The 24,781-nt window shown below is 47.1% G+C and overlaps 9 protein-coding genes across 9 annotated transcripts; 6 read left to right on the forward strand and 3 right to left on the reverse strand.

Moving 5' to 3' along the window:
* Positions 1-3,415: 3,415 nt before the first annotated feature.
* Positions 3,416-6,314, forward strand: F4807DRAFT_463950 (AEX-3 domain-containing protein; the record flags this gene model as incomplete). Its single annotated transcript, XM_048002046.1, has 5 exons — positions 3,416-3,805; positions 3,862-4,881; positions 4,938-5,174; positions 5,228-5,681; positions 5,740-6,314. 5 exons carry the CDS (start codon positions 3,416-3,418, stop codon positions 6,312-6,314), a joined length of 2,676 nt encoding a protein of 891 aa, XP_047850704.1.
* Positions 6,202-6,874, forward strand: F4807DRAFT_240236 (uncharacterized protein). The gene has a single exon (XM_047994275.1). It carries the CDS (start codon positions 6,337-6,339, stop codon positions 6,721-6,723), a length of 387 nt encoding a protein of 128 aa, XP_047850705.1. The 5' UTR covers positions 6,202-6,336; the 3' UTR covers positions 6,724-6,874.
* Positions 6,875-8,590: 1,716 nt separating this feature from the next.
* On the reverse strand, positions 8,591-9,951 carry F4807DRAFT_440190 (uncharacterized protein). The gene is made up of 4 exons (XM_047999280.1): positions 9,811-9,951; positions 9,664-9,744; positions 9,461-9,604; positions 8,591-9,404 (listed from the first exon to the last, which is right to left on the reverse strand). Exons 3-4 carry the CDS (start codon positions 9,593-9,595, stop codon positions 8,775-8,777), a joined length of 765 nt encoding a protein of 254 aa, XP_047850706.1. The 5' UTR covers positions 9,596-9,604; positions 9,664-9,744; positions 9,811-9,951; the 3' UTR covers positions 8,591-8,774.
* A 43-nt stretch (positions 9,952-9,994) lies between these two features.
* F4807DRAFT_440198 (uncharacterized protein) lies at positions 9,995-10,978 on the forward strand. Its single transcript, XM_047999281.1, has one exon. The coding sequence runs from the start codon at positions 10,105-10,107 to the stop codon at positions 10,747-10,749; it is 645 nt and encodes a 214-aa protein (XP_047850707.1). The 5' UTR covers positions 9,995-10,104; the 3' UTR covers positions 10,750-10,978.
* A 389-nt stretch (positions 10,979-11,367) lies between these two features.
* On the reverse strand, positions 11,368-12,753 carry F4807DRAFT_470387 (uncharacterized protein; the record flags this gene model as incomplete). The annotated part of the gene is made up of 2 exons (XM_048002811.1): positions 11,368-12,411; positions 12,466-12,753. 2 exons carry the CDS (start codon positions 12,751-12,753, stop codon positions 11,494-11,496), a joined length of 1,206 nt encoding a protein of 401 aa, XP_047850708.1. The 3' UTR covers positions 11,368-11,493.
* A 1,388-nt stretch (positions 12,754-14,141) lies between these two features.
* F4807DRAFT_240312 (galactose mutarotase-like protein) lies at positions 14,142-15,995 on the forward strand. The gene is made up of 5 exons (XM_047994276.1): positions 14,142-14,416; positions 14,477-14,576; positions 14,646-14,972; positions 15,036-15,546; positions 15,671-15,995. The coding sequence occupies exons 1-5, from the start codon at positions 14,297-14,299 to the stop codon at positions 15,756-15,758; spliced, it is 1,146 nt and encodes a 381-aa protein (XP_047850709.1). The 5' UTR covers positions 14,142-14,296; the 3' UTR covers positions 15,759-15,995.
* Positions 15,996-18,331: 2,336 nt separating this feature from the next.
* On the forward strand, positions 18,332-18,700 carry F4807DRAFT_463955 (uncharacterized protein; the record flags this gene model as incomplete). The annotated part of the gene is made up of 2 exons (XM_048002047.1): positions 18,332-18,384; positions 18,478-18,700. The coding sequence occupies 2 exons, from the start codon at positions 18,332-18,334 to the stop codon at positions 18,698-18,700; spliced, it is 276 nt and encodes a 91-aa protein (XP_047850710.1).
* Positions 18,701-19,710: 1,010 nt separating this feature from the next.
* F4807DRAFT_463956 (uncharacterized protein) lies at positions 19,711-20,608 on the forward strand (the record flags this gene model as incomplete). The annotated part of the gene is made up of 2 exons (XM_048002048.1): positions 19,711-20,022; positions 20,090-20,608. 2 exons carry the CDS (start codon positions 19,711-19,713, stop codon positions 20,606-20,608), a joined length of 831 nt encoding a protein of 276 aa, XP_047850711.1.
* Positions 20,609-21,340: 732 nt separating this feature from the next.
* On the reverse strand, positions 21,341-23,607 carry F4807DRAFT_440214 (uncharacterized protein). Its single transcript, XM_047999282.1, has 3 exons — positions 22,412-23,607; positions 22,125-22,342; positions 21,341-22,055 (listed from the first exon to the last, which is right to left on the reverse strand). Exons 1-3 carry the CDS (start codon positions 23,105-23,107, stop codon positions 21,905-21,907), a joined length of 1,065 nt encoding a protein of 354 aa, XP_047850712.1. The 5' UTR covers positions 23,108-23,607; the 3' UTR covers positions 21,341-21,904.
* Positions 23,608-24,781: the final 1,174 nt, after the last annotated feature.

Below are 24,781 nucleotides of genomic sequence, written 5' to 3' on the forward strand. Positions count from 1 at the left end.
TCGGCCATTCGATTCAATACGTTTGTGTAGTACCAACGGCTTGGGAATCACATATTGCCGTATATTGAAACACGTGGGATCGGCCGTCAATTTTATGCGGTGATCATTTCTGGAACGTTTGGTAAAAGCCTCATTGCTTCAGAAGTTCTCTAGCCAGCTAGCTAAATATTTAGTCCGTTGAGGCGGACGTTAGGATCTATGTATGTATAAGGGAGATACCGTTTAATGAACTGGGCTCTCAAAAACATGGCTGACTTGCCATTGCATAGTGATATTTCGTATTACTGGTTTGTGAAGGAAGTTAAAGATTCACACTGACTTAATAGATGCGATGTAATGTGATAACATGAGTTGACTAATGGCAGGATCTTAAAATCACAACAATGGTGTGATCTAAGTCATCGTACGCAAGGTAGGCAGGGTAGAGTTGCAAAACCGGGGATGGAGTTTTAATAACAGAAGCATTAAGGACTCTACTAATCCCCGCCCCTTGCATTTTCTCGTGCTGGGATCCAGCTACATCGCAGATGAGGGGCGATTAGTCAGATGGCTTCTGCAAGTCGCAACCGAACTGATTGGTAGAACTGTTCTTGTTGTCACGACGCATCGTACCTGGTAGTGGCAGTCTTGGCTTACATAGCGGTTGAGGCCTGATGTGATTCCGAAACATTACGCCCGAAGCCGTCGATTCGGTGGGCGGAAGTACGTTGGTATTGATGCCGGCAGCTGTTTCGTATGGATTACAGACATACATGCGGGCAGCAGTGTTGCTTCCCGCCTTGCATTTGCATCTGCAGCTATCTCAATACTGGAGAGTGCCTAGGATCGAGGACCACACAGCATCGAAGTGCAAACATGTCTAAGTTATGTATGGAAAGGTCTGATATCCAGTGCACAGGGACGGTGCGCGTTGGAGAGAGCAAGCCCGTTGCTTGGTGACGATCTCATTCTCGTCGACGATAAACTAAGTAGGAAATATGCCTCATAGACCATGCTTTGAAGGATTTGTCGTGTTTCTTGCCGAAGTGTTTAAACCGCTTACGTTGAATGGAGGGGCAATGGAGGGATGAACCATCGTCGTGGGTCATAGCGTGCATAAGTTCGTATGTACAACATAGGAGTGGGAAATGAGGAGCATCTCGATATGCGTAGTACTTTATCTCATAAATCTTGTTAGTAAATCATGAAGTTGATCGATGATGACACGACTGATGGTAGGAGATTTCATGATCACTAATATCAAAAAGTGAATGGAAAAGAAAAGTTCAAATGATAATAGCTGGGAGTGTTGAGGTCTTACATACGTTGTCAGGTTGTATGCAAGCCCAAGCCCATACATATTGTCATACCCTCACAAATCCTTATGCACCCCATATTCATTCATGAACTGGTATTTCCCGTACTGTGCCACAATAAGATGCTGACCGTTTCCCCCATCCCCTGTCTTCGATTCTTGACCGAGACTTCTGGGCTGTAGTAGAATACTGTCCATTCAAAGACAAGCACGCTCAAAATTCTCGTATATACCTACATGATGAAAAGATGGATTGCATCAGGCTTCGAGTCGGTGACGAGCTGAATAACCGAGAGTCAGTGGTTCAAGCTACTACACATATGCACAGGTGGTCTTGCGGAGCTTATTTGGATCTGAGACGGTGTTGATCTCAAATTAAGGCGAATTCTTCATGTGTAGTATTACCTTGATTATTCTGTACCGACTCACAAGTTTGAGGCTCAAAGGGATGAGCATATTTATTTCTGTTGTCCTAAATCCGTAGTCACGACTTTGTCCTTGTTTCTTCGACGAATGTGAAATATTAAAATGTCGAGTACCTAAGACCATGGCGCGGCCATTGAGGAATATCTTGAAATACCTCCGCTGCTTTGCTGGCTTTTGTATTCGCACTGTGTTTACCCGAGGCGGGTAGAAAAGAAAAGCCCCATTTTCTTTTTTTTCCAAGCCCGCTAGCTCACCACTATAGGCTATCCACTAGAGTCAACGTTCTATGTACATAGTTATTCGTTAAACCTTTTTCTTTGCTAGGTGTCTATCATTGCATAAACCTAATAGGCGGTCGTATCTCGATGCGCACGAGCTTAACCCGATCGTTGGGAGATTTTATGCCATTGTTGCTTTTGTTACTGACGGTGAACCGTTCGACGATGATTTTCGGGGTGGCCTTCCACGATAACGGACCCCCTTTCTTGTCAGGCCAGTTCGGAGCTTTACAGCTGCTGAAGCTCTTAGTTTCTCCCACGCCGTTCCACTTCAGTCACTCTTCTAGCTGCTTTATTGGTTAAAACTTGAAATGCAGTGGACCCGCCTAAATTTTGAGATTGCTAGGCACCCCGGCTCTAGGTTGCACTAGAAATCGTGCTAATCAGGGGTGTAGCTTGACACCCCTTGTCAAAATGGTCCTGGAAAGTATTAGATACGCAAAGGCTGTTACATCTATAGCCAGGCACGATAGTTTTGCTGAAACAATCGGTAGCATTTCACTAATTGTATCAAGGTGCCTTCCACCTATAGTAGGGTATTCGTTACATGGTCCCCTTTGTCACCTCTTGGAGTGCCGATCCCCTGGCACGCTAAACGACCTGTACCACTTTCGGCCGTCGAAACCCACTTGTTATTTCCCCGTCCCTCGCAAATTGTAACACGGGCAGCCATGGTCTCTGGTTTTTTCTCTTGAAGCTTTCTTCGTTTGGCCGTGTCACAAACTGGTCACCGTCGACCTACCAGCCTACTACATTAGTACATTAATACATTAATACATTTTATTATCCTAGCGCCATCCTAGGCCTTTGTTCATTATTTTATTTCTAATGTCAGGGGGATACAAGCTTGTATTGTTCTATTCCATTCACCAAAGAGGCAATACCAGCGCGCATTGACTCTCATTCTGCTTCGGTCCATCGGCGCAAATCTCCCTTCTCGCCCTTCTACCCTTCTACCCTTCTACCCTCTGCCTAGTACGGTACCCGACACGCACACCCTTTTCTACCACGCCATACCAATACCCATTCTCTTTCACATTTCGTCTCTCCTTTTCTCTCTTCTTGAGCGACATCTCCTCCACCATCCCTCCCGCCTTTCCTCTACTTCCCCCCCACTTGAGAAGTTGCAGCAAGACTGTACACTCTGTCACTCTTAATTCTGACAGCAAGCTGCCGCTCGTCTTGTCAATGTGTAGTAGCTTGATGTTTCGTTTTTGATCGTCCAGGTCGGAAAACAACTCACGGGAGGTTCCTTAATCGGAACAGGTTCAACCTATTATCTTTTTTGGTAATCGATTGGATCCGGTTTGGTCAGTAACTGGGTTTCGTCTGGTTACTGTTGTGAGGGGATTGAAATTCGGAATAGCAACAAACGACACTTTAATAGGATAAGGGAAGTAATCTAATCCGGTTCATCATGGCGCCTTCACTCAACACACATTCTTCCTTTACGCGCCCGCGCACTAGCGAACGTGATGCTCGACCCAGCACACGCGATCAGGGCGACACCAACTTGATAATACCCAGTAGGACGTCCTCTCTTCACTCTCGTATCACGCAACCGATTCCTTCTACTCTCAATGGAAAGCCCCAGCAACGAACCCCGAAGACTTTGACCCATGCCTACATGGTCTGCGGTGTTGGGAGAGAGCCTTCCCAATGGGTGAAGGCTCCCGCACCAGCTCAGGGCAAAATTGGCCACATGAAGGGAGCAGTTGGACAGTTCTGGTTACCAGAAATCTTAGGAAGCAGCCCTCGTCTTGAACAAGACAATGAAGTTGCGCGAGCTTTACATGCCGCCATGAGAGTACGTCATTCAATGAAAGTGGTAATTTTTCTACTCCTGCTTACTAACTGTACTAGGCTTGTTTTCCTCACGATGTCGAGATCTGTACTGGCCGCAGCCAACCACACTGCGTTCATCATGCATTTGTCCTTCAACAAGATTCATCTCACACCCTCTACGGTATCTGCTTACGAGTCTGGTCGAGGGCTGATGAGAAGCGGGCGGACACTATTAGGGACTTGAGGAAGCGTACCGAGACGGATTATTACGACAGCCCCGATGAGACTTACTGGATTCCTTACTGCTTGTCATTCCTTTCACGATACCCCCTATATAACCTTCTAGGTGATTACTTGCGAGGAATGTGGATTCACTGGAATAAGGCTACAAACCTCTTCCATGCTGAGGAGGTCTCGCGCATTCTAAGTTTCCCTGCGCCGAGGCTGAACGATTTGGTCCGGATAGATATGAAGGACTACGCCCTCTGCTACCAGTTCCCTTCCTCACCGACAGGATTCCAGAACTTCGCCATGTGGCCGCTGTGGACTTGCCTTTCGATTCCAAACATCGTGGGTGTCATCGAGGCCGCAATATCACCTACTAGGCGTATAATATTTGTGAGCCACTACCCCGCGATGTTGACTATGGCCGCCGAGACCGTTCGCTTCTGTGTTAGAGTCTACGAATGGAGTGGTCTGTACGTGCCAGTTGTGCACGCTCGTCACGCCAAGGAGCTGGTGGAGGAGCCAGGTCCGTACATACTCGGTATCACGGCGGAGTGTCGATCTTTGTTCACTGCTCCGAATGACGCTTTGGTCGTGGATTTGGATCGCAATTTCGTACTTACCTCCAACCCGCCAACCACTTTGAACGCAAGCCAGCGCAACAAGTTCGTTACTCGACTAACTCAGGCATTAAATGGTGATGTCACGCCATCTGGTGTTCCACAGCATCTGCGCTCTGCCTATGGCGGTGGTAAGCTAGTGCCTGCGGGTCAAATTATCGTCATGCGTGGGGAAGTAGAGTCTATTCAGGACCCTGAATGGTGGAACCAGGACGCTGTCATGGCAGTGATGGACCATGTCTGTGAGAAGCTGGTAGGTGCTTTGGCCCCTTATTAAATCTTACTAGCAATGCTAATATTTTGACGTAGGGTCGTAACACCGGTCTCAAGGCCGTTTTTGGAGGTTCCGTTAAAAAGCCACTGATGACGAAGGTTTCGATGAGACATCTTAACGAGATTGTCCGAGAGCGCAATCAATATTCCCGTGATGCTCTAGAGGCGTGGCAAGATTTCATTAACCTCAAAGGTCGCATGGACACCGAGCTTAACAAAGTTACGAAGCGAAACAACTACCTCGTGGAAGAGCTGGAGAGCTGGAAACAGCAGGTACAGATACTCGTCCCAAAGAAAATACTGGAGGATGCTAACCTAAACTACAGTTCCTCAAATTCCAAGCGTTCGCTGAGCAACTCACGAAGGAGACCCAGGATCTCAAGGTTAAGATCGAGACCCACAAGAGGGAAAATCGACGACTCGCCGGTCTCATTGATCAACAGAAGGATGATAACGCTCGTCTGTCTGTGCGTCTTACTGGTACCGAGAAGCAGAGAGACGATGCTCTTGAAGCTCTTGTCCTGCAACAGGAGATTGCCGAAGAGCTTGAGCGGGAACGTAAGAGAAACAAGAAGGAACTTGCGGCGCTCCAGCACACCAACGTTACCATTGTCCGACAACGTGATGAGGCCCGCCGCGTTGTCCTTCATCTGCGTAGCTTGATTGGTGGTCAGTCGCACCATATGGAACATCTGGTCCAGTCCCTGACTACGCGGGACGACTTGGCCAGTGAGATAGAGGAAGGCTTCGATGAAGAAGATGAAGCGGAGACAAACGATGGTAAGCTGCGATGTCGATTTACTAAACCAATTATGACTGCTAACATTTGATTTTAAAGACCGCCTATTGAAACATGCTAGCCGAGCAAGCAAGCGTGTTTCTACTGCCAGCTTCAGCGATGTGGCCGACCGCCATCTTAAGGATAAGACCGACGCTATCTCCCATATCATTAGGAACATTGCCGAGCAATGCCAAGCTGCTGTTGAAGGCCTGCAGCTCGCTCAAGACGCCGAGATTGAGTCATCCAGATCGCCCCGTCGGGCAAGCAACCTCTCTACGGTCTCCAGCAACGACGGCCACTCGGCCGCCACTTCCGAGGTTGGCGATGACAGTCTTTTGCACCCCTCCGGACGTGCTTCCTCTATCCCTCCCACTCCGGATCTAATTCCCAACCGAAGCAGCACGTCGATGTCAATGGCGTCGACCATGACTACCCCTGAGCGGGCAAGCCAGCAATACAGCATCCACAACGACATTCCTACTAAGATTGTCGAAGACGACGAGGATGACCTAGCCGAGCGTAGCGAGAACGAGGCTATATCCCAAGAGCAGGCTATCGTTGGTAAACATGCCGAGAGCCTGATCCACCGCCCATCCGGTGCTAGAATCAGCGCTCTGGGTGGCACTCGCTAAAATTGGCGTGTTGAATTGATGCATGTATGGAGTCGGTGGCGATACGTTTCGAAATTTTCTACCCATGAGGGACTTTGTTAAGGAGGACAAGTCATCTCTATATTTTCTGCCTCCGGTAACTGTGCATATGGACTCTTTGCTTATACCTCTGGTTTATCTTGTTTTTGTGGACCTAAGGCGTTTTACTCCACGAAGAGTTTTTTCTAGGATTTCCGCTCTTTGCATTTCCTACCTTATTCCTGCGATTTTTTTCGACTCCACCTTAATTTTCCTCGAGATACCAGCTACTTGTGTTGGTAGTCTGTCGGTCAGGCGTGTATACCTAAGCTTGCTAAGTTACGCAGTCGGTGGCGCTAAGAAAAGACACGATGGAGGTGGTCATTTTGTCTCTTTTGTGTATATCGGTTGATGCCCCCCATTCACAGCTAAGGATGGTGGATGTGTTTACCTTTAATAACTGCCGCTCATATCTTTCGTGCAGTGCTGGGCAAATATGAGATACTTTGACTATGCAGCTTATGTCAACTTACACTAGACCTCGTGATTTCGTTCCTCTGTGTAGTCGCGTTCTAATTTTCTGGCTGCTCAGATAGTCCCCCCCCCTTTTTTTTAACGATACCACCAATTACTCACGTACCTAGATTAGCTGCCTTGAAGACAATGAAGTTACTTTCTGTCTTCAATGTGATGTTTGATGCTCTTATGCTTGTGTTAGCCTTCGTGTATGATACGTTTTTCTTGCATTCTTGATAACTTGGTTTCCAGGCAATGACAGTTCCATAAGAAATAACTGCTTATGTACATAGATGAACCCCATCTAGAAATATTGAACGTTGGTCCCTTGTTTATTAAATCTGCTCACGCTGTGAATCTAAAGGAGCTGTTACCATGGATACACCAGGACCCTTAAGGCATACGACGTAAGGCGAACTACTTCCTGCAGATTTAGCGCTACAGCTATACAATAAATGGGCCCATTATAGGGCTGGTCAGCCATGGTTCAGCCAGGAGAGGGACCGAGCCCGAGCACAACGGGCTAACCCGCAGCGCCCCTTCCCCCCTGGACCTGGGAAGGCCGTTCTAGACTTTACGAGGCGGAAACAGGTATTACCCCCTAGGTTCTTAAGGTCTGACGGACCTGACGTGCGAATCGGATCTCAAATTCAAGAGGTCCACTGCGTCTACTATTAGATCGGGGATGCAACGGGATTTCAGCACGGTGACAAGGTACCTATCTGGGTGTATCCGGATGCATCTTTGCAGTGACCGTCCCGTCGTTAGTGAGACCTTGTGAGGTTCAAGTTGATCGGACGATGTTTGAGGTAAACATTCTGGAAAGCTGGACTTACAAACCGGGTATTAAATGACCGAAGTATGAGAGAGCAAGAGTGTTTTCGACCGAAGGACGGCGGACGACAGCGGGGGGTTAGCAAGTGTTGGTTTTTTCCAGGGCGCATCACCCGCAACTTCGTCGTTATCCTCGTTGTTGAGACGACACTACTGACGAACCCAATGTTGGGTACCTGCAGCCTATTATCTTACACGTCTATTTAGCTGAGTCACTTCTGTCACCGTTCAAAATCTGTTCTATCATTATGAGAGACATCGTATATAGTATCGTCCAATAAACTACGAATTAAGTACACAAAAGCTGTCGTATGGCGTTGATTTCTTGATTGAACTCCAGGGCTTCGGTGGCTGGCGAACCCTAGCAGCTGAACATCCACTATAGAATAATAGCTCCCCGGATTTAGGGCTTCGATTTTCCCTGCTCAGACCCGCCTAACGTTTCCCCTCACTTGAATGCCTTCTCATAATCGGGAAACTTCAAATCGGGTGATTCGATTTCTAAGTCTAAATCGTTTTGCGACTTATACACTGTGATGAGAAGAGTTTATGGGTAAAGAATGCCTCGGTAGGCTATTCATTCCCATACGTGGGAAGATGATGGGGTTACTTTAAAAATCAACCGTATGATTCGTACATATGCCTAAGCAGCTTCTACTCTTTGAATCCTCAACCAGATTTTGTCTCTAACAGGTTATTCACGAGGGGCCGGAGAAAGTTATTTCCAATGATGAAGTTATGACTATGTGTATATAGGTAGATAATGTCCCTAACTGCTAAGATTGTTTGCAATACTGCTAGGTACGTTCACGTAGGTCATTGCCTATTACCTAGGTAGGTACCTAGTCTTAAGCGGAACCCTCCAATTTTCTCGCCAAAGATAACCCAAACTCATCATGTTCAGAGCGCAATCAAAAGTCACGGTAAAGTTGTAATAATAAATTGAAATACATAGCCTCATAGATAATTGAATTAAACCAGTTTTTGTTGGGGCGAAATAATATCTAGGATTGCGCGTTTAGCATACATGTTACAAAACCCACACAATGCTTTTCCTTCTAAGAAAAGGGCTTCCACATAAGACTAGTAGGTACCTAGGTAACTCATCCAGTCCTATACGCTCCCCACGTCAGCGCCCAATTTCGTGTATACGCCATCACCTAATCCATGCTGAAGTTCATTCATTAGTTCTCTGACCGGCTTGTCATCCCTCTTCAGCTCGTCCCAAAATATTCGACAGGGTTTCGAAAGCCGAGTTTCGTCAATGAATCCGTCACGGTCGACGTACTCCTCCATGTATGTGACCATGCTAAGGAAGAAGCTGACATAGTGTTTGCGAAACGCACTAGCGAGACGAATATACGCCTCTAGGAGGATATGTGCTCGTGGGATAATTACCGGAGGTCCATCCGGGGAGAATGCGCCGTGTCCACGGCCGTGTCTTGGGCCGGGCAGCGAAGCATCCGATGCTTTCATATAATAGGCTTTAGACATTTCGCTTGCCTTCATCTCGAGGTCTGCACTGCTGGGCGGGGGTATGAACCATAGAGTCTCGGAGTGAGTTCTCAAGGAAATGTCTACCTCGGAGCCTTCGATGTGCATGTGGAAAGCCGGAGCTGGAGTCTGGCTTAATTCCCCAGAAACAATGCATGTCTGAGGGTCTGGACACGATAGTAAACTCGACTTCTTGAACGCCGCGATCGCAGTGGGCAGTTTATCGTCTGGAATGACGAACTCGATTCCCTGTATTTGTTTGCTTATTTAAACATGGGTTAGAGCTTGATACGCTGTGTACTTACGCCAATGATGGAGGGAACTCCGTAGATGGTAAGAAGGTAATCACCCCAAAGGACGGATGGCACTCCAGCATCGGATAACAATGCCGAGATCAACTTAACCACATTCTCGCCATGTGTGTTGATCGGTATGTCCATCGTATTTTTCTAGGAGCGAGACGAAAGTTGGCTTAATGGTTTGATGAATGTGGGTTCTTGAGGCTTACTTAGAGAGGGAAAGCGATGCAGGTATTTTGACCTTTTGATTCGAGTTTGAGCAAACCCATCAGAATCACATAAGAACGAGACTGCAACAACTCAGTGATTTGTGTTCATGTATTTCAATAGATAAAAATGACGTTAGGGGTCATTACCTACTAGGGCACCGAGGCACATAACATAACTTCTAAGGCTGAGATAAGCGCGCGATTATAGACGTTCCCGACAGTCTGGAAAGTTTCGGTTGGCGTTGCCTATAGGCTATTGATAGTTCTGAGGTTATTAATAGGAAGTGCCCCCACTTGGGCCGGTGGGTTTTGCCTAGGTACCTACATATCTCTTAAATGCCCGCTACCACGGTCCACTATTATCTTTACTCTCTTTCATTCACATCACAACTCAGGCACCCGGATCTACCACCAACCTGACCTTCGACATCATTGAACCAAATGAGTCGCATGAATACTTGCGAATTTCGCCCGTTTAAGAGGCTGCCTCCGGAGATCAGATACGAAATTTGGCTCACAGCCTTGACAGCCTGGTCTGTTACGGTATATGCGACCGCACCAAGCGTCGCTGGCAGCGCGTTACGCCCTATCTATTGGAACGCATCTGCTGTTGGTTTAGTCTGTTACGAAGCATGGTCTATCATGAAGAAGGTCTGCACTAAACTATATCAGATATCGAGAGTAGATCGTTACGTCTGGGTGCATTTTGACACCACCGTTTTCTTTCTGGGTGCCGCGGCGGAAGCGCGTAACACTATCGCGACGTTCGATATGCCGCTCTGTCGTGGATTGGCCCACGCGGCTATTGTGTGGACCTCGTGGGCGGATGTCGTAGGATTCTTCAAGCATGTTTCTCAGAACTGTTCTTCATTAGTCTCCATCCTCATATTCGATGCTGGCAAGCCTTACATACCGGAGATACCGCCTTTGAAACGAGATAGTCCGGATCAGATGGTTGCCGCGTGTAAAGGTGTCGGTAGGAACTACGAACCATGGTGGGTAGACGTGCCTGTCCTAACCGAAGACCTGCAATCATGGTTTAAGCCTTGGCCGAGGCAACCATCCATCATATTCTTGCCGCTCTGACGATCATGTTGGCCCGTTCTAAGACCAATACTTGGTCCGCCCCAACACTATGAACTTCTCCGGCGATTATCCATTCTGGTATAGTTCTTGCTGTAGGCCTCACCACATATTCGCGACCAGGCGCTTCCATGAAGCCAATGACATTGCTGCCAGGGGTATATGAGAAATATAAAGGACCTATGTATTCTTCACTTATGTTATGCATAAGATATCAGATTTCCAAGACCTAATTTGAACTTCAATTCACTATATTCATAATCAATACTACCCAAGGGCCTTAGTAGCATCAGCGTTATTTGTTTAGCCATGTCACCATCTTTGTCGGAACTCGAATCGGCGGCCGTCGATGTCATAAATATCCTGAAAAGCATACCCCAGTTTCAAGAACCGAGGGTCGTGGTCATTGGAGGAATGGCTCTTTGGAAATATCTACCAAAAGGCCGCTCGACGGAAGTAAGGTACCCTTCTCATACGAGGCAATGCACATATTGACCTATGTAGGAAGTTGACTTCATCATTACTCTGGACGGCCCTAAAAGCGTGAAACCTGTGCTTCTCGGCTTAAAAATATTTTCCTTCTAAAACGCTTACTTGGGAAAACGGATCTCTCCGTTTTTCTCCGTTTCGCCAAGCATTCGCCATATGGCCTATACAAGCTACATGAAGTTCATTATTGTTACACTATTAACTCAGATACAAGAATATCCCGCTTGGACTTGAAGATAGCCATCGCGCTCCCGATCCCTAGATGTTACTAGCCGCCTTATGCCTCGGAAACGGTGTGAGCAGGTGGTAGAAAATGCCGGGCCTAGTTGTTTGCAAAAACTCGGCGTTTCTCGTGTCGGCCTCATCAACACACAAGGTCAACGCGCGAAGCGTCAGGGTGGTCTGCGTAGGCGCCTTTTCCGGGTCTTTGTACGTGATAACAGGGCCCAGACTGCAAATCGGCAGGACGTTTTTGGCCAACTCCTCTTGGTTTTCCTCGCCGAACTCGATGGTCCTGGAAGCGCGGGTAATGTCCTCGCACACGAGCACCTTGCTTGCCAAACCTGCGAATTGCTGGAGGAATTCCTCTGCGGGGTCGGTGGGAAGGTGGTAGAAGTTGAAGCTGTGCTGCTGTATCGTGAGGGCCGCTTGCTCCTGGAGGCGCATCGCCGGCGTGATGATATTCGTGAGCACGTGCTCGTATTTTAAATCTTGGGGGTCCAAGAAGGTAAAGAGCTGCTGAAGCTCATTTGCTAACTGTTCCGTTCTAATCTCGCGCGCTCGCGGATAATATGGATGGGCTATCATACTAGCATACGTCAGTTGAAACCATCGTCTCTGCTCGAGGATGGATCGCTTTGGGTTACTGGTCCTCTTTAGAAATTCGTCATCGATCAGCGCCTCAAAGTGGGGGAAGGTCCCTGATAGGCCCTTCGAGAAGATTTCGAGGTATAGCCATCGCGCTATTATTGCTCGAATCACCAGGGTGCCCTGCGTGTCGTATCGAGTGAGTTTGGCGATATCCGGGAACTTGAGCAACCATGTGACCACCCCAGAAGCCGTACCATCCTTGAGCGCCGCGTTCGCAACATCTTCTCCATGTTGTGGGTCATTCTTATAGGGGGCTATCCAATCATCGGCCAGTTTGATGATATTCTCCTCGATAAATTTATATGCCTGAGAATAGTCCGTGAGCGAAGTATACCATTGAAGTCGTGAGTTTCAGCTTACCTCTGAAAACTGAGGCCCGTCGACAGTGGGATGTACTCGAACCGCCGCCCTATGTATATAATCTTCTATTTTCATAAACTCTTCGTTTGAGATTGGCTCGACGATACGTGAATCATTGGGAGGTAGATGGTCAAGCAGGTTCTGGAGATGACGAACTCTTTTCCATAGCTCTTGGCTCTCTCTCTCCAGTTGTAATCTTGTTTTATTATCCGTGGTATAGATTGGCTGCCCGTCGGAAAGGTATCTCACACCCAGTGTTTTGAAAAGTTTCGCCCGGTTATCCGCCATTTTGTTGCAATACGTAGGGCTATTGTCGAAAGGGGATGAATGAAATATGTAGCCCCCCTAAATTTTGTAATGACTATCTTCTTGAGTGTGTACGTTAAGAAGAACTGATAGCCTACGTGTGGAGGTTAATGCTTGGTTCAAGATTTATCATGTGCTTCTTGGATTAAAAATAGAGACGACTAGGAATGTTTAGCCCCTTTATTGGAAACCCAGTGTGACATTTCCATTAAGTGTACAGCTACGTGCACCTACAAAGGTTGATATATAAGGCTGCAACAATCAACAATACACTTTATTGTAACAAAGATATATCCATACAGTTTGCGTAAGTGCTGTTTTCATCCTAACATAATATCTCTGCTTTGTTTGATCTCAGACGTTCGCGACCATAGGCGATGGAACAAAAGTAGACATTTTTCCACATGTGACTATGGGACTTCGAATTTATGGCATTTACTTAAGTGTATTATGAGAATAGTTCTCAGAATCTCAATAATTCTCTACTTCATATGATAAATTGTATGATCATCAGCAAACGGTATAGAGGTAGGTACCTATGCACTAATTACCTAGGTAATCAATCGCCTTAATTGAAGTTATAATCCCGAATATCTAATGTTCATCATACCTACCTACCTGTACTCATTCGCCTCACAACACTAATTAAGTCGAACCAAGTTATGAAGTACTAGTATGGATTTAAATAGACTTCCAAATAATTATTTGTATAGTATTACGGCGTCCCTTAGACATTGATACCTAGGTAGATATCTGCTAGGAATATACTACGTAGTAGGAGGTAGGAGTTGAAGAATCGCGACCCAAACAAAGAGTGATAGCACAAGCTTGTTGCTTACCTAACGTATCCCAAGGTAGGTAGGCGATCTTCGGAATTGCTATGATTGAAAAATGCAAATTGGCTTAGTCCCTTAAATTGAGTGCCGTGAAGCTTTTTGGAAGCTCCATGGTCTATATGAATTTATATGAATTATGCTCCAGCTGCTGAGCCGGCTATGCCAGCTCGCCTAGGACAAGCGCGCCCGTGGCTTAATAGCGAAATTCATTTGAGCCGCCCAACCCACATAAAGTCTATCTAATATTTTTAAGGTTGAATTTACCCCGGTTCTTCTGGGTATTGTCCTCATTATTCCCACTAGGGGAAAGCCGGGGAATGTCGTGACGTTACTGGTTGTAGCCCATATCAGGCTATTTTGCCCCCATCCCTTCACCATGCGCCCCGGACTGGTCCCGAGTCGCCTCTCTCGGTATGGTACGAGTAAAAAGATGTTCCTCCTACACGCGCGGCCCAGCCAGCCGCACAAGTCGGCGTACTGCTCTTTCCCCGCTGTAGCTATTTAAAGGGGAAAAATATAGAATGAGGGGATATATAGGTATTGGGGTAGAGGTAGTAATAAGCCAAGTGTCTCTTCTTTCTCGAAGGGTGTCTCGTGCGTGTGCTTGCTACCTGATCTTCTCCCATCACCTGAAGCCGTAACCGTGATAGTTACCTCCTAAGCTCGCTCGACGGGATTCGATTGAAGAGATGTGGTGCTCTATAGCTGCTCTTTCGGTCTTGGCGGCAGCGACCTCTGTTGTTTCCCAAGCTCCAAGTCCAGGGGAAGACGGAAAATACACCATATCCTCGTCGGGGATAACAGCAAAGGTCGGGCGGCGAACCCTCGAAAGAGAAGTGGATGGACATGCTAACGTTCCGGAGCTTTAGTTCATCCCTTACGGAGCTACACTCACCAACCTATTCGTCAAGGATAAGAATGGAGAGGATGTTGACGTGGTACTCGGATACGATGACATAGACTATTATCGTGAATAGACCCCTTTCGTAGATCCCGCGCACTTTTAGTTAACAGAGGAGTAGCTAACTCTGACTCTAGCGGAGGACCCAGGGCATCCCGTGTACAACAGCATCCCCGGCCGTTATGTCAATCGCATCGGGAAAGGCAAGTATACGATCGACAACACGACCTATACGACACAGATCAACGACGGGACCAACACTTTACACAGCGGTACGAACAATTGGTCGTATCGCGTATGGAATGTGAGTGCCGCAACTGAGGACTCTATCACTTTCACCGTACGAGATGCGTCCAACTCGTCCCAAGGCATGCTGGGCCTCGTGAAGGGGCAGGTGACGTATAGCGTCAGTAAAAGCACGTGGAAGATCTTGATGGAAGCGACGTCGCCCGAGGCCAAGACCCGTACGTTGTCCTCGCGAAGTATCTTGGTGCTTACCTCGCTGACTTGAGACTCGGGTGGTAAAGCACTCATGCTGACCCACCATACATACTTCAACCTGGATGCGTACAGAAACCCCGACACGTTGCAGATCTGGAACCATACGCTGTACTTACCCTACTCGAAGAGGTATTTAGTTGCTGATGATGGAGCGCTGCCCACGGGGAAAATCGCCACGGCGGAACCTGATAGCATCAACGATTTTACGAGCCGTCCCGGCCTATTCTTAGGCCATGCGCGAGGCGACCCCACGTTCGCAGGTAATTGCGGCGGCGGCGGTGCCTGCGAGGGTTATAACGGCTACTTCCTGATTGAAGATGCACCTGAGGATGCCGCTGTTGTCCAATTGGCCAGTGAGTTTTCTGGTATCACCGCCGACTTACGTACAGACCAGTCCGGAGTAGTGGTCTACTCGTGCAATTGGATGGACGGGACCGCCGACCTAAAGAGCACGCAGGGCACGGAGGAGAACCGCAAGGTGGTTAGGAGCTCCTGTGTTGCTATCGAGGCACAAGATTATGTGGATGGCATTAATCAGTAAGAGCAACCCCTGTTCTCCTATACTTCATTTTCAGGTGCCTTAGTTCTTCTTCGGATCTGAAGGCGAAAGAATAAGCATCGATCTGCGTATGATGTAAGAGCTAACATGGTATTAACGAAGCCCTGAATGGGGACGTGTCGAGAAGCAGATTACCGGGCCAGGCCAAAAATATTCGTGGGAGAGCTCTTGGACGTTCGGAAATCTTTGAAGGAAAAGGGAAGAGAAATGACATGATTCTCGGCCTTGATTACCAAAAAGCAGGGTAAGGATTGGTTCGCGCGACGAGCCTTGTGGTGGCAACCGTCAAAAAGAAGCCGGCCGCGTCCTGAGTTGTATGTACATAGCGGTAGGGTTTAAAGGAAATGGTAGCCTTGTGAATCGCGTCGTGTGTCTCGACAATGCATGTTTCTTGGCATACCTCGAAGTTCTAGTGACGCAATATCTCGATTCACGCGGCGTATAATCCCTCCTAGAGTCGGGTGTAGTTAAGTCCGGCGTTAAGAACTCTTAAATCGCCTATATACGACCCAAATGCACTTTGACATCAGAATCAGGTCATACTTGAAGCCCAGAATCTCTCGAGGCAGACATTGCGTATGAAAAAGACCATGTATTGGATATGCGCATCGTGTAACGTAACGACGGTGTTGTAAAATTTATTCAACGGATCGGCGCCTTTTGTGGCACCCTCCGCAGCAATGCGAACGGAAGGTGTAAGGTCTGGACCGGTAGATCTGTGTGACGAACGTATATTTCCTGGTTGGGCCATATGCCTCTTAATTCTCTTTCTACTTCCCCCCCTTCCCGTCCGCTCAAAGGCATACGTGGATGGTATGAAATTGGCAATCTGACATTGACGTATTTGGGCAGCTGGAGGTAAATAAATTAGACCTTGATAGGCATCCATTGCGGCGACTAGCCTGCTAGCTAGCGTGTCCGCCTTATGATCTGCCTGAATTACGGCTCTCTTGCCGTTAGCTTACCTATAGATAATGATGGTCTGATTCGCTGCTAAGTATCGGAAACCATGTCCGCCACAATTGATTGGCTGCGGGAAACGCCATCGGAGGAATGGCCGGAGGAGTAGGATCCCATATCGAATGCTTCGCATGCAATGCTTTTGCGATTGCGGAGCATCGAATTTCGCAAGAAATCCATCTACGAAATCCCGCTTAGGCCCCTGTTCCCGATCCCACCACTTTAGGGGTCCTCTTTACCCTGCATACGCTTGTCATCAAGCGTCCAGGGGCTGTGTTTCCGCGCGCGCACATGGCTTGGCGTGCCCATGACGTAGCAGCCAGTTCTAGACTTTTTTCTGAATGTTGTGTCACTCAATTTTATCAAATCGCTTTCTCGCCGATTAGCCATCTTTCGTCTCAGGGCGCCATTCGCACATAGCATTGAGTTCTAGACTCGACAGCTGAAGGCCTTCCGGTAAAGTACAATCCCATATCAGCCAACGTGTGCCTTTAGATCCCAGTCTGATAGTTAACTTCATGGCACTCCTTACACCTACATCATCTCTTTTAAGTAATGAAAATAGTGATCTGTTGTGACGTTTCGAGCGAATCGACGTCATTGTCGTTCGGTGAGCTTCGATTTTTCGAGTTTCTTCGCAGTGGCCCGTCGTCGTTCCGTGGGGGTTTCCTATGGGAAGGCGTTCAAGTGATCCTAGCAAAGCGAAGCCGCTATCGATTCTGACGAAATACCTATAGATCATAGCACTTGCTAGGGACGATTAAATCAATATTCTAGTAAAAATGAGGACATGATCGCCTTGTGGCCATGGTCACGAGGACTAGGCCGCTAGGCACTTGATGGGGAAGAACCCGGATTATGATGTTATTCATGAGAATGAGGATCCTAGTTTGCCCGGTCGGCCTTTCTCATACGTAGCAACTCACTTCCACCAGTACGTTAGAGTTCGAACGAGGGAGAAGAAATCAGCCCATATTGAAAAAGTTGGTCGGGTTGGCTTGCTGACTTACTTCTCTAAACGGGAATGGGATCAGCACGGCCTGTGGGGGCCAAAGTAACTCTGAATCTGGACCTGAGCGGAAGCTTTCAGTAGCCCATCAGCCTCAAACTTCTAGCCATTCACAGTCGCCTGTCACCAATCCTCCCGTGTGGCCCAGTCTGGCGAAGTTAGGTATAGGCGATGGGACTGAGGGAAACCACGATGACATCATATAATTCCCCGAAAATACGTCAATAGATGATGTTTCCTTCTCCTGGAGGACCAGGGTTTTGGAATTGCCGATTCTTGTGTCATGGGGGTCGAGACTAGATGGGAGAATTTAGTTCGCGGATTGTGGAATTATCACAGGGTGTACCACGCGGTCAACCTCGATAGCTCTTCTATCCCATGCCTTGGAGGTTCTTTACATAAATCCCTGGTTGGCCCGTGATTCTGTCTCTTAGGCATTGCTCTTGATCGACAAGCTGAATTACTTCTGTGTTGATCTATACCCTGAACCGCGTTGTCGTCGCTTTTCTTTCGTTCCCATTCCATTCTCATTCTTCTTGTTGCATGTATTTAGTTGAGAAAGGGCAGGAAAAACGTGAGCCTAAAAAAGTCTTCGCGAAACACAAAACCCCTCCAAAAAGTACCTACTTTATCTTATCTAAGGTATCCGACCCCACGATTGCCCACGCAGGGTCCCGTTCATACAACCGTCCCACGCTGCTAGCGGATGCAGCCGAGCGCTAATCGAGGCCAAACCCAAATCGCTGGAAAACTCAATTAGCTTCTCAATTGCTTGATTGGCCTGAACCGTCGAAATGGCAAATAACGACCAAGCCGACGGTTCAGCGCGCGCAGACCACTATCTAAAGTTAGTGATATTATTAGCGGCCATTCCTTGATGAAGTCCCACCCTATTACATCACAAGAACATCGAATCTCTAACAATGCCCTTTGATCGCAGTCAAGAGGATGTCAGCCCTGAAGTGGTTCAGAGACCAAAGATCAATGCTCCTGTTGATATTGGCTACAATATGGACCGGTTTCTGAACCCGCATCTCCACGCTGAGGATCGACATCTGAGACCACTGCAAAGCCCAACCCCACTCACGGAAGACGAGTCTCGCGCACGCATGGCTACAATCTTGAATTCTATGGTGTTGGACCTCACGTCGAAGCAGAATTGATAGAGAGCAAGTTGCTCTCTTGATCGCACCACTTACCTGCTCCTTTCTAATTGTTTATACAAGTGTTGTATTTTGTATCTGGAACTTGCATCTTCTTACTAATGAGCATGAGAGCGTAATCACTTATTATTCGGTTGGGTTTGTTTTCATCGCATTTTCTGTATTATTACTCAGGGGTAGTCCTGTACGATATCACGACTTATGAGCTGGAACTGCATTGCTTAGGGGGTTTTGGTTGCATTTCGTATCTACATTTTGGTTTTACTTGGGCCATTTCTTACCTTTCCGCGGGCTTTAAATGGTTCCTTGCTTTGTATATCTTATGTATATTATTGAAAAATACAATGTATTCGTCATTCCTTTCCTTACCAGACATCCTAACCTTTGAGTGGCGGGTTCAGGTTAGTACTGCGAGTCAATTGCCATTAGGTGATTGGATACGTTGTTCCAGCTTTCAAGCGTACAAAGCTCTCCCATCTACCATATCAAACCAAGTGGCGGCTGCATCGTCATGCCATTTGCGGCCTTCATCTTCATCTTGCACTGAATAATATAAGGAGGTTTTGCTATTCGCGAATTGATGCGTCTATTTCGTATGATGCGGCACATCTGAGCATATGAAATACTCCCTGTCGAAGGGTTGACTTTGGGATTAAAAAGGTATATGTAACTCCACCGTCACGCTAGCTTGGAATTGCAATAATGAATGGCACAATGAAATGCTATGTTCAAATACTTGAATAACATTGTCCTGCCCATTTACAAAGGGAAAACTAGAATTGACTTGCGTGTCCACACCTTGTCTTTCTCCATCCGTGCTAGGTCACTACATGTGTATGTTGTTTCTGGTTCCTATAGTTATTTGTTAAGATCAAAGACAGTGAATCGATACAATACACGGCATAATTACGTGTATATGTGCGCACACTGAGGGCGTTATCGAATCTACATAAGACTACAGTTTTAACTCAAAATTGCCTTACGCACAAACAAGCACTCATCACCAAAACATGGCAAACAGGAGAGAGCAAAGGATTGATTTAGGAGGCTCAGGATGTCATGGTGAGCCTGTCTTCAATATATTCACTGATTATCTCCAACCAGAAAGTTGTACTACCGCCGCGCAGGTAGCCACTAGGATTTCACTCCTTGCGCCTCCCACGAATGACGGCAACAAATTATGGGAATTCTTAGATTACCTCTGGTCGAGCATCTGCAAATTTGCGGAACAGATACCGCACGATAATATAGCTCAGGACAAGTTGGTAGATGCCATCCTGGAACTTATGTTGCTACCTGATACTGGAATTGACATCTGGTGTGTAAGTAAAGCCACCAACCCTACCCCTATCCGTCTTTTTTAGAACTTAAAGCTGACCAAGTAATCAGATGCATATGTGGGAAGATCTTCCCCTCCTATATGCCGCTTTTAGCGAACATATAAACCTTTTTAAATATTCCGACTTTGAGAACATACAGCTGGAATTAGACAAGGAATGGATACGGTTTTATGCCTTCGGTGCCAGACTGACAGCTGCCGATGTGTTTAGTCATACTCTGCCAATAGCGATGGTGAGCAAGGCATTAGAAGGCAGAAAGAAACCGTGCAGCAGTAGAAAGCTAAATAGAGATTTGTCAACAGCGGCCGTGTGTATTGACTACGCCGGCCTGGTTCTAGTGGAAGAATTAGCTTCTAATCCACACCCGGTACCTGACGATGATAATGAAATCGAAGGAGGCCCACTATTTAAGGGTAAGCCCGGGTTGACGCTGGAAAGGTGGCTATTTTGGGAGAAGAGATTCCCTGAGGAGGCAGAAAAAGCGACGACCAGCGAAGCGAAAGAGCTTGCTCTGCGTGCCGCGAGGTCGATGAAAATATGGCGTGAAACAAGGCTGGAGGGAATTTAGAGGTCTGGTAAAGATGCCTGGCAGGCCAGGTAACACTTATACCCAATAGAAGTAGTCACTTTTAAAACAAAGCGACTTATCTGTATGAGTGTCTTACGACACCGGGAACCTACATAGGTACCTAAGTAACATGATTTCTATAATCTAGACTTTCATTCTAATAGCAAAGCCAAAGGACAATGCATATTAAAGGCCGGAGATGGAAAATGAGTATCAAAGTGAAACGCCATATTAGTTTACGGTTTCCTAAACATTTAATCGGATTGACATGGTTTAGATTACTCTCTAGATAGATCTTAGGGTAGCTCTCAAGATCGTGGTTGTAAGCCCTTCACGAAACCAATCGGAGGAGGGCCATGTCTATTATGCTATACGCACTTGCTTTGTTCATGAGGATGGTTTCTGTCATGGGCGCGACCAGATAGGGAGATAAGAGAGCAATGTTGTTGCCTAGGTAAGAAATTCTGAGTCCACAGTTAAGGATCGTAAGATACGTCTATGTAACTTCCTTTTCATTTATGGCTATAGTAATAGGTGTGATATTTATTATAGGTTGAAGAATAACCTGGCCGAGACTCCTAATAATGATAGCCTTGGAATGTATCTAGGTAAGTTATGATGAGTGCCTAGCCAGGATGGATCGTGAGGAACCTCCAAATCAGCCAGAATTCACTGTCTATTTGGCGAGGAATACGACCCACAGGACACGTGTAGTGCTTCACGAACATGAATGTCTACCTCATTCAAGGTGTTCAGGGCCTGTATTACTCGACCAGTAACATCTGATATATATCAAATCCACTACTCTTATTCGTGGGGACGACTAATTCAACTGTAACTTCGTAGTTCCACCGATGTTAAACGCGTGAAAGCTCGTCGCGCTCAAAATACGTTACCCTTGTTCACTTTAGATGGCCTATTATGCATCGACGTATAACAAATTGTTTGGACTGACAATTCTATGGTCATCTGATCCGTCCAAGATCCATCGTGGGAGCACAATAACTAAGGCGGCCTAGGCGGCTTGGCGTTGGACTAGTGTCGATCAACATATGCAGCTGGAAGGCTAAGAATAAATTGGTGGACGTCCATCAATGTTAGCTAATAGTAAATTTTAGTTGCCGGATCAACTATCCTTAAAGGATACGCTACCTAGGTATGATGATGAAGATGGGGTGAAAAAAGACACGCTATGAGGGTCGACAGCAAATGTGCCAACATTGTGGCCCTGTAGAGGCTATTACTGATGTGACGCGCCGGAAGGCTTACGCCGTTGATTACAACTATTTTTTTTTTTCAAAATGGTATAAACGCAAACCATACCATGAACGTACAAAAGCCATACAATAGCTTCTTCTTCAAAGGCAACCCCCCTAGAAAGATACTCCTCGGATCATAGCCGCAGTTGAGCAACGTGTAACCGACCATGTCTAGAAGACGGAATATCCTATCGAGGATAGGTGTTTAGTATCATAGTCACGACAACTGAGGTAGAAGGCCGCACCAGTAGACTTACAAGTTAATTAAAAAGACGCCAAAACCGAACTTGGGCAGCGGACCGCCTTGTGTGGTCTCGGAAATAACGGTCTCGCGCGCGGTATAAGTAACAGGGGGGATGCGGATAAACGTGATGATCAGTTCTGAGGCGAGCGCGCGTGTGTACGTCTGCTCATTCGTCGTCCCAACGCGAATCACAAAAATGCATAGAGCCAATATCGCTAGGCCGAAGTCGATCTAGAAAAAAGCCGCAAATCGTCAGAATGCCGACGTGAGTAGAAGTGAAAGGAAGGTAGGAGCCCGTACGCTTGCAGGTATCAAGACCGTCGACGAGTTCCGGAACATGGTCCAGGCTAGTACGGCGGCCAGCATCCCGAGCCCGAATTGTATGATGGCCATTATCAGCCACGAGACGACGACGACAAGCCGCCTCACCCTACAGGGGGCGTGCAACTGCTTAATCCTGCTATTCGAGGCGCCGCTGTGAACCGGCCAGGTGCAGAAGTGGCATATATAGCCGTAGTCGCCGTTCACCATCTCAACCAGCGGCCAGTGCTTACGCTGGTGCTCACGACTTAAACGATCACGCCAGCAACGAAAGCAGATTGACCGCCACGTGTGGCTGGGCCGCGTCGTATCCACGATGAGACGATCAAGTCCTGGAATGCATAGACACTCAGTGCAGCAACCGTGTAGGACTGGGTCGGGGCGACCATCCCTAGCAGTGAACTGCCTGCGGACGACGTCAGGCGTGATGACATGGCGGTACAAGGGATAAGTGTGTCGTAGGGTGATGAGGCTAGATAAATCTAGATGAGAAAGGATGAGGTACTGAAGCTCAAGTGGCAGGGAGTCCAGCCCTGCCTCTCCTTCAGCCCTCCTCCTTGGCAGCGCATGGCGACGGAAGTCGCTCTGCGTATCATGTGAGTGCCGAGTGGTTGCGATGCTGTTGGTGGTGGTGGTGAGCTCGAAGCCGTTAGAAGAGCTGCTACTGCTCATCATGCGCGCGTTGGACGTGGACAGAGCAGCAGTAGCAGTAGCAGGAGCAGTAGCAGTAGCTGGAGCTGAGGCTTGAGTGAGGAAGAGAGTTGTTCAATCATGGAATGAACGAAGGGCTCGTCATCTTCCGCCCGACTTCTCCTTTGAAAGACAATATGTAAAAGTGGTTGAAGGCCGATCATCCAATGCGACCGTTTCTTGAATGCCAAGTATGACGGTTGAAGAATTTCCCTGGACTTTGATCGGTTTTCCGGCACACAAGACAACGCGCTAACCCGGCTGTCCGGCACAGGCCGAGACCGTGCACTGATCCGTATAAATAAACAGTATCAGACAGTCATACACACGGTATTGAATATGTATATAATTGGAGAGTTGGAGGAGAAGAAGAGCAATTGAAACGATTCAAAAAAAAGTTAAAGATTAAGTAAGGAAATCTCTCAATTACGTTTGAACAAACGTACACGGAAAATATGATAGTCCATATAAATTGAACTATTTTATAAGGTACATTAGAAAAGTCTTGGAAAAGACAACGATCCGGCCAGTTATATGCAATCTTAATCTTTCCTCATATCCATACTAATCTTGGAACAACAGGTACCCAAGTACTTCCTAACGGAAAACGGGAAACCCCAGCGTCTAAACCGACGCACAGACCAAAGTGGGAAAGCCTGGGAAGCCTCGCAGGGCTGTCCATCACATGTAAGGTCTAACTTTAAAACTATGGTGATCTCGCATGACAGTTCGACGCGATGACTATTTAGGAAAAGACCGGTTGGTGTTGTTGACGTGACTAAGAACATTGGATGAAGTGTAGAAAAATACAACTTGTAAATGTTCCAATGGAACCTTAGAGCTTGTTAGGCCTTGGAAACTCCAATGTTACTATATGGATACCTGGTACATAATTAGCAATATTGAATAGAAAAGGTGGGCAACAACATGAACACATTTCCAAGTCTGATCACGTTCTCATGCAGGTCAACTCAGAGCCTGCCTAAAGTACCATTGCCTTACCATTTCTAATACCCTGCACCACCCTTTTCCCAAATCCTCATTGGGCTATCTTACATAATCTTGTCGCGATCTCTGGGTTTACCACTAGCGTGGCCTATCGGATCGGATGGATAGAGCTACGGTTGCCCGACGCTTCGAATATCTCGCATTTCACAATCAGCCTATCCACTATCCATCTCGACAACTATTACCGGACAACCCTGTAACGTCCGGTTGTAATGTTGGATTACATTACCTAGTTGGCTTACTACAATCCACGCCCTGTGTTACGAAAACCGACCTGCCCATTCAGTTGTCGTAACCCCTGTCTTCCACTGCACTCGTCCCATGCCGAGTTGCGGCAGTCTGCAGCTAGCCGAGACATGTCGGATATGGATTCCACTATTTTTCTTCCCGAGCACGTCGAGTTAAGCTTCTGCTCTGCCGATAATAGAGCGGGCATCATGTTATCTAACTCCGGGGAAATGCTCGTATTAGTTGTTTTATTGCTAAGAAGGCACCTGAATAGTGCATTGATATGTGGACCTTGGTACAACATAAACAGGCCATGAGATTTTGTCGTCACAATAATCGCCCCTCACTCCCCACCTGCACTGTTGGTCATTTTATTAAGGATCAAAAAGCTACTAGTATAAACATCTTATGAAGATGAAGAAG

The sequence above is a fragment of the Annulohypoxylon truncatum genome, assembly GCF_022578515.1.
Source record: "Annulohypoxylon truncatum strain CBS 140777 unplaced genomic scaffold F4807scaffold_36, whole genome shotgun sequence".
NCBI classification, from domain to species: Eukaryota; Fungi; Ascomycota; class Sordariomycetes; order Xylariales; family Hypoxylaceae; genus Annulohypoxylon; species Annulohypoxylon truncatum.

Excerpts from the sequence above, each read along its gene's own strand:
- F4807DRAFT_240236 (XM_047994275.1), top strand. The coding sequence starts at position 6,337 with ATGTATGGAGTCGGTGGCGATACGTTTCGAAATTTTCTACCCATGAGG.
- F4807DRAFT_440190 (XM_047999280.1), bottom strand. The coding sequence starts at position 9,595 with ATGGACATACCGATCAACACACATGGCGAGAATGTGGTTAAGTTGATC. Across the intron at positions 9,405-9,460 it reads GAGTTCCCTCCATCATTGGC|GGAATCGAGTTCGTCATTCC; the intron begins GTAAGTACACAG and ends AAACAAATACAG.
- F4807DRAFT_440198 (XM_047999281.1), top strand. The coding sequence starts at position 10,105 with ATGAGTCGCATGAATACTTGCGAATTTCGCCCGTTTAAGAGGCTGCCT.
- F4807DRAFT_240312 (XM_047994276.1), top strand. The coding sequence starts at position 14,297 with ATGTGGTGCTCTATAGCTGCTCTTTCGGTCTTGGCGGCAGCGACCTCT. Across the intron at positions 14,417-14,476 it reads CGTCGGGGATAACAGCAAAG|TTCATCCCTTACGGAGCTAC; the intron begins GTCGGGCGGCGA and ends CCGGAGCTTTAG. Across the intron at positions 14,577-14,645 it reads CGATGACATAGACTATTATC|CGGAGGACCCAGGGCATCCC; the intron begins GTGAATAGACCC and ends CTCTGACTCTAG.
- F4807DRAFT_440214 (XM_047999282.1), bottom strand. The coding sequence starts at position 23,107 with ATGATGAGCAGTAGCAGCTCTTCTAACGGCTTCGAGCTCACCACCACC. Across the intron at positions 22,343-22,411 it reads CGGTCTTGATACCTGCAAGC|ATCGACTTCGGCCTAGCGAT; the intron begins GTACGGGCTCCT and ends GCTTTTTTCTAG. Across the intron at positions 22,056-22,124 it reads GGCGTCTTTTTAATTAACTT|GATATTCCGTCTTCTAGACA; the intron begins GTAAGTCTACTG and ends TATCCTCGATAG.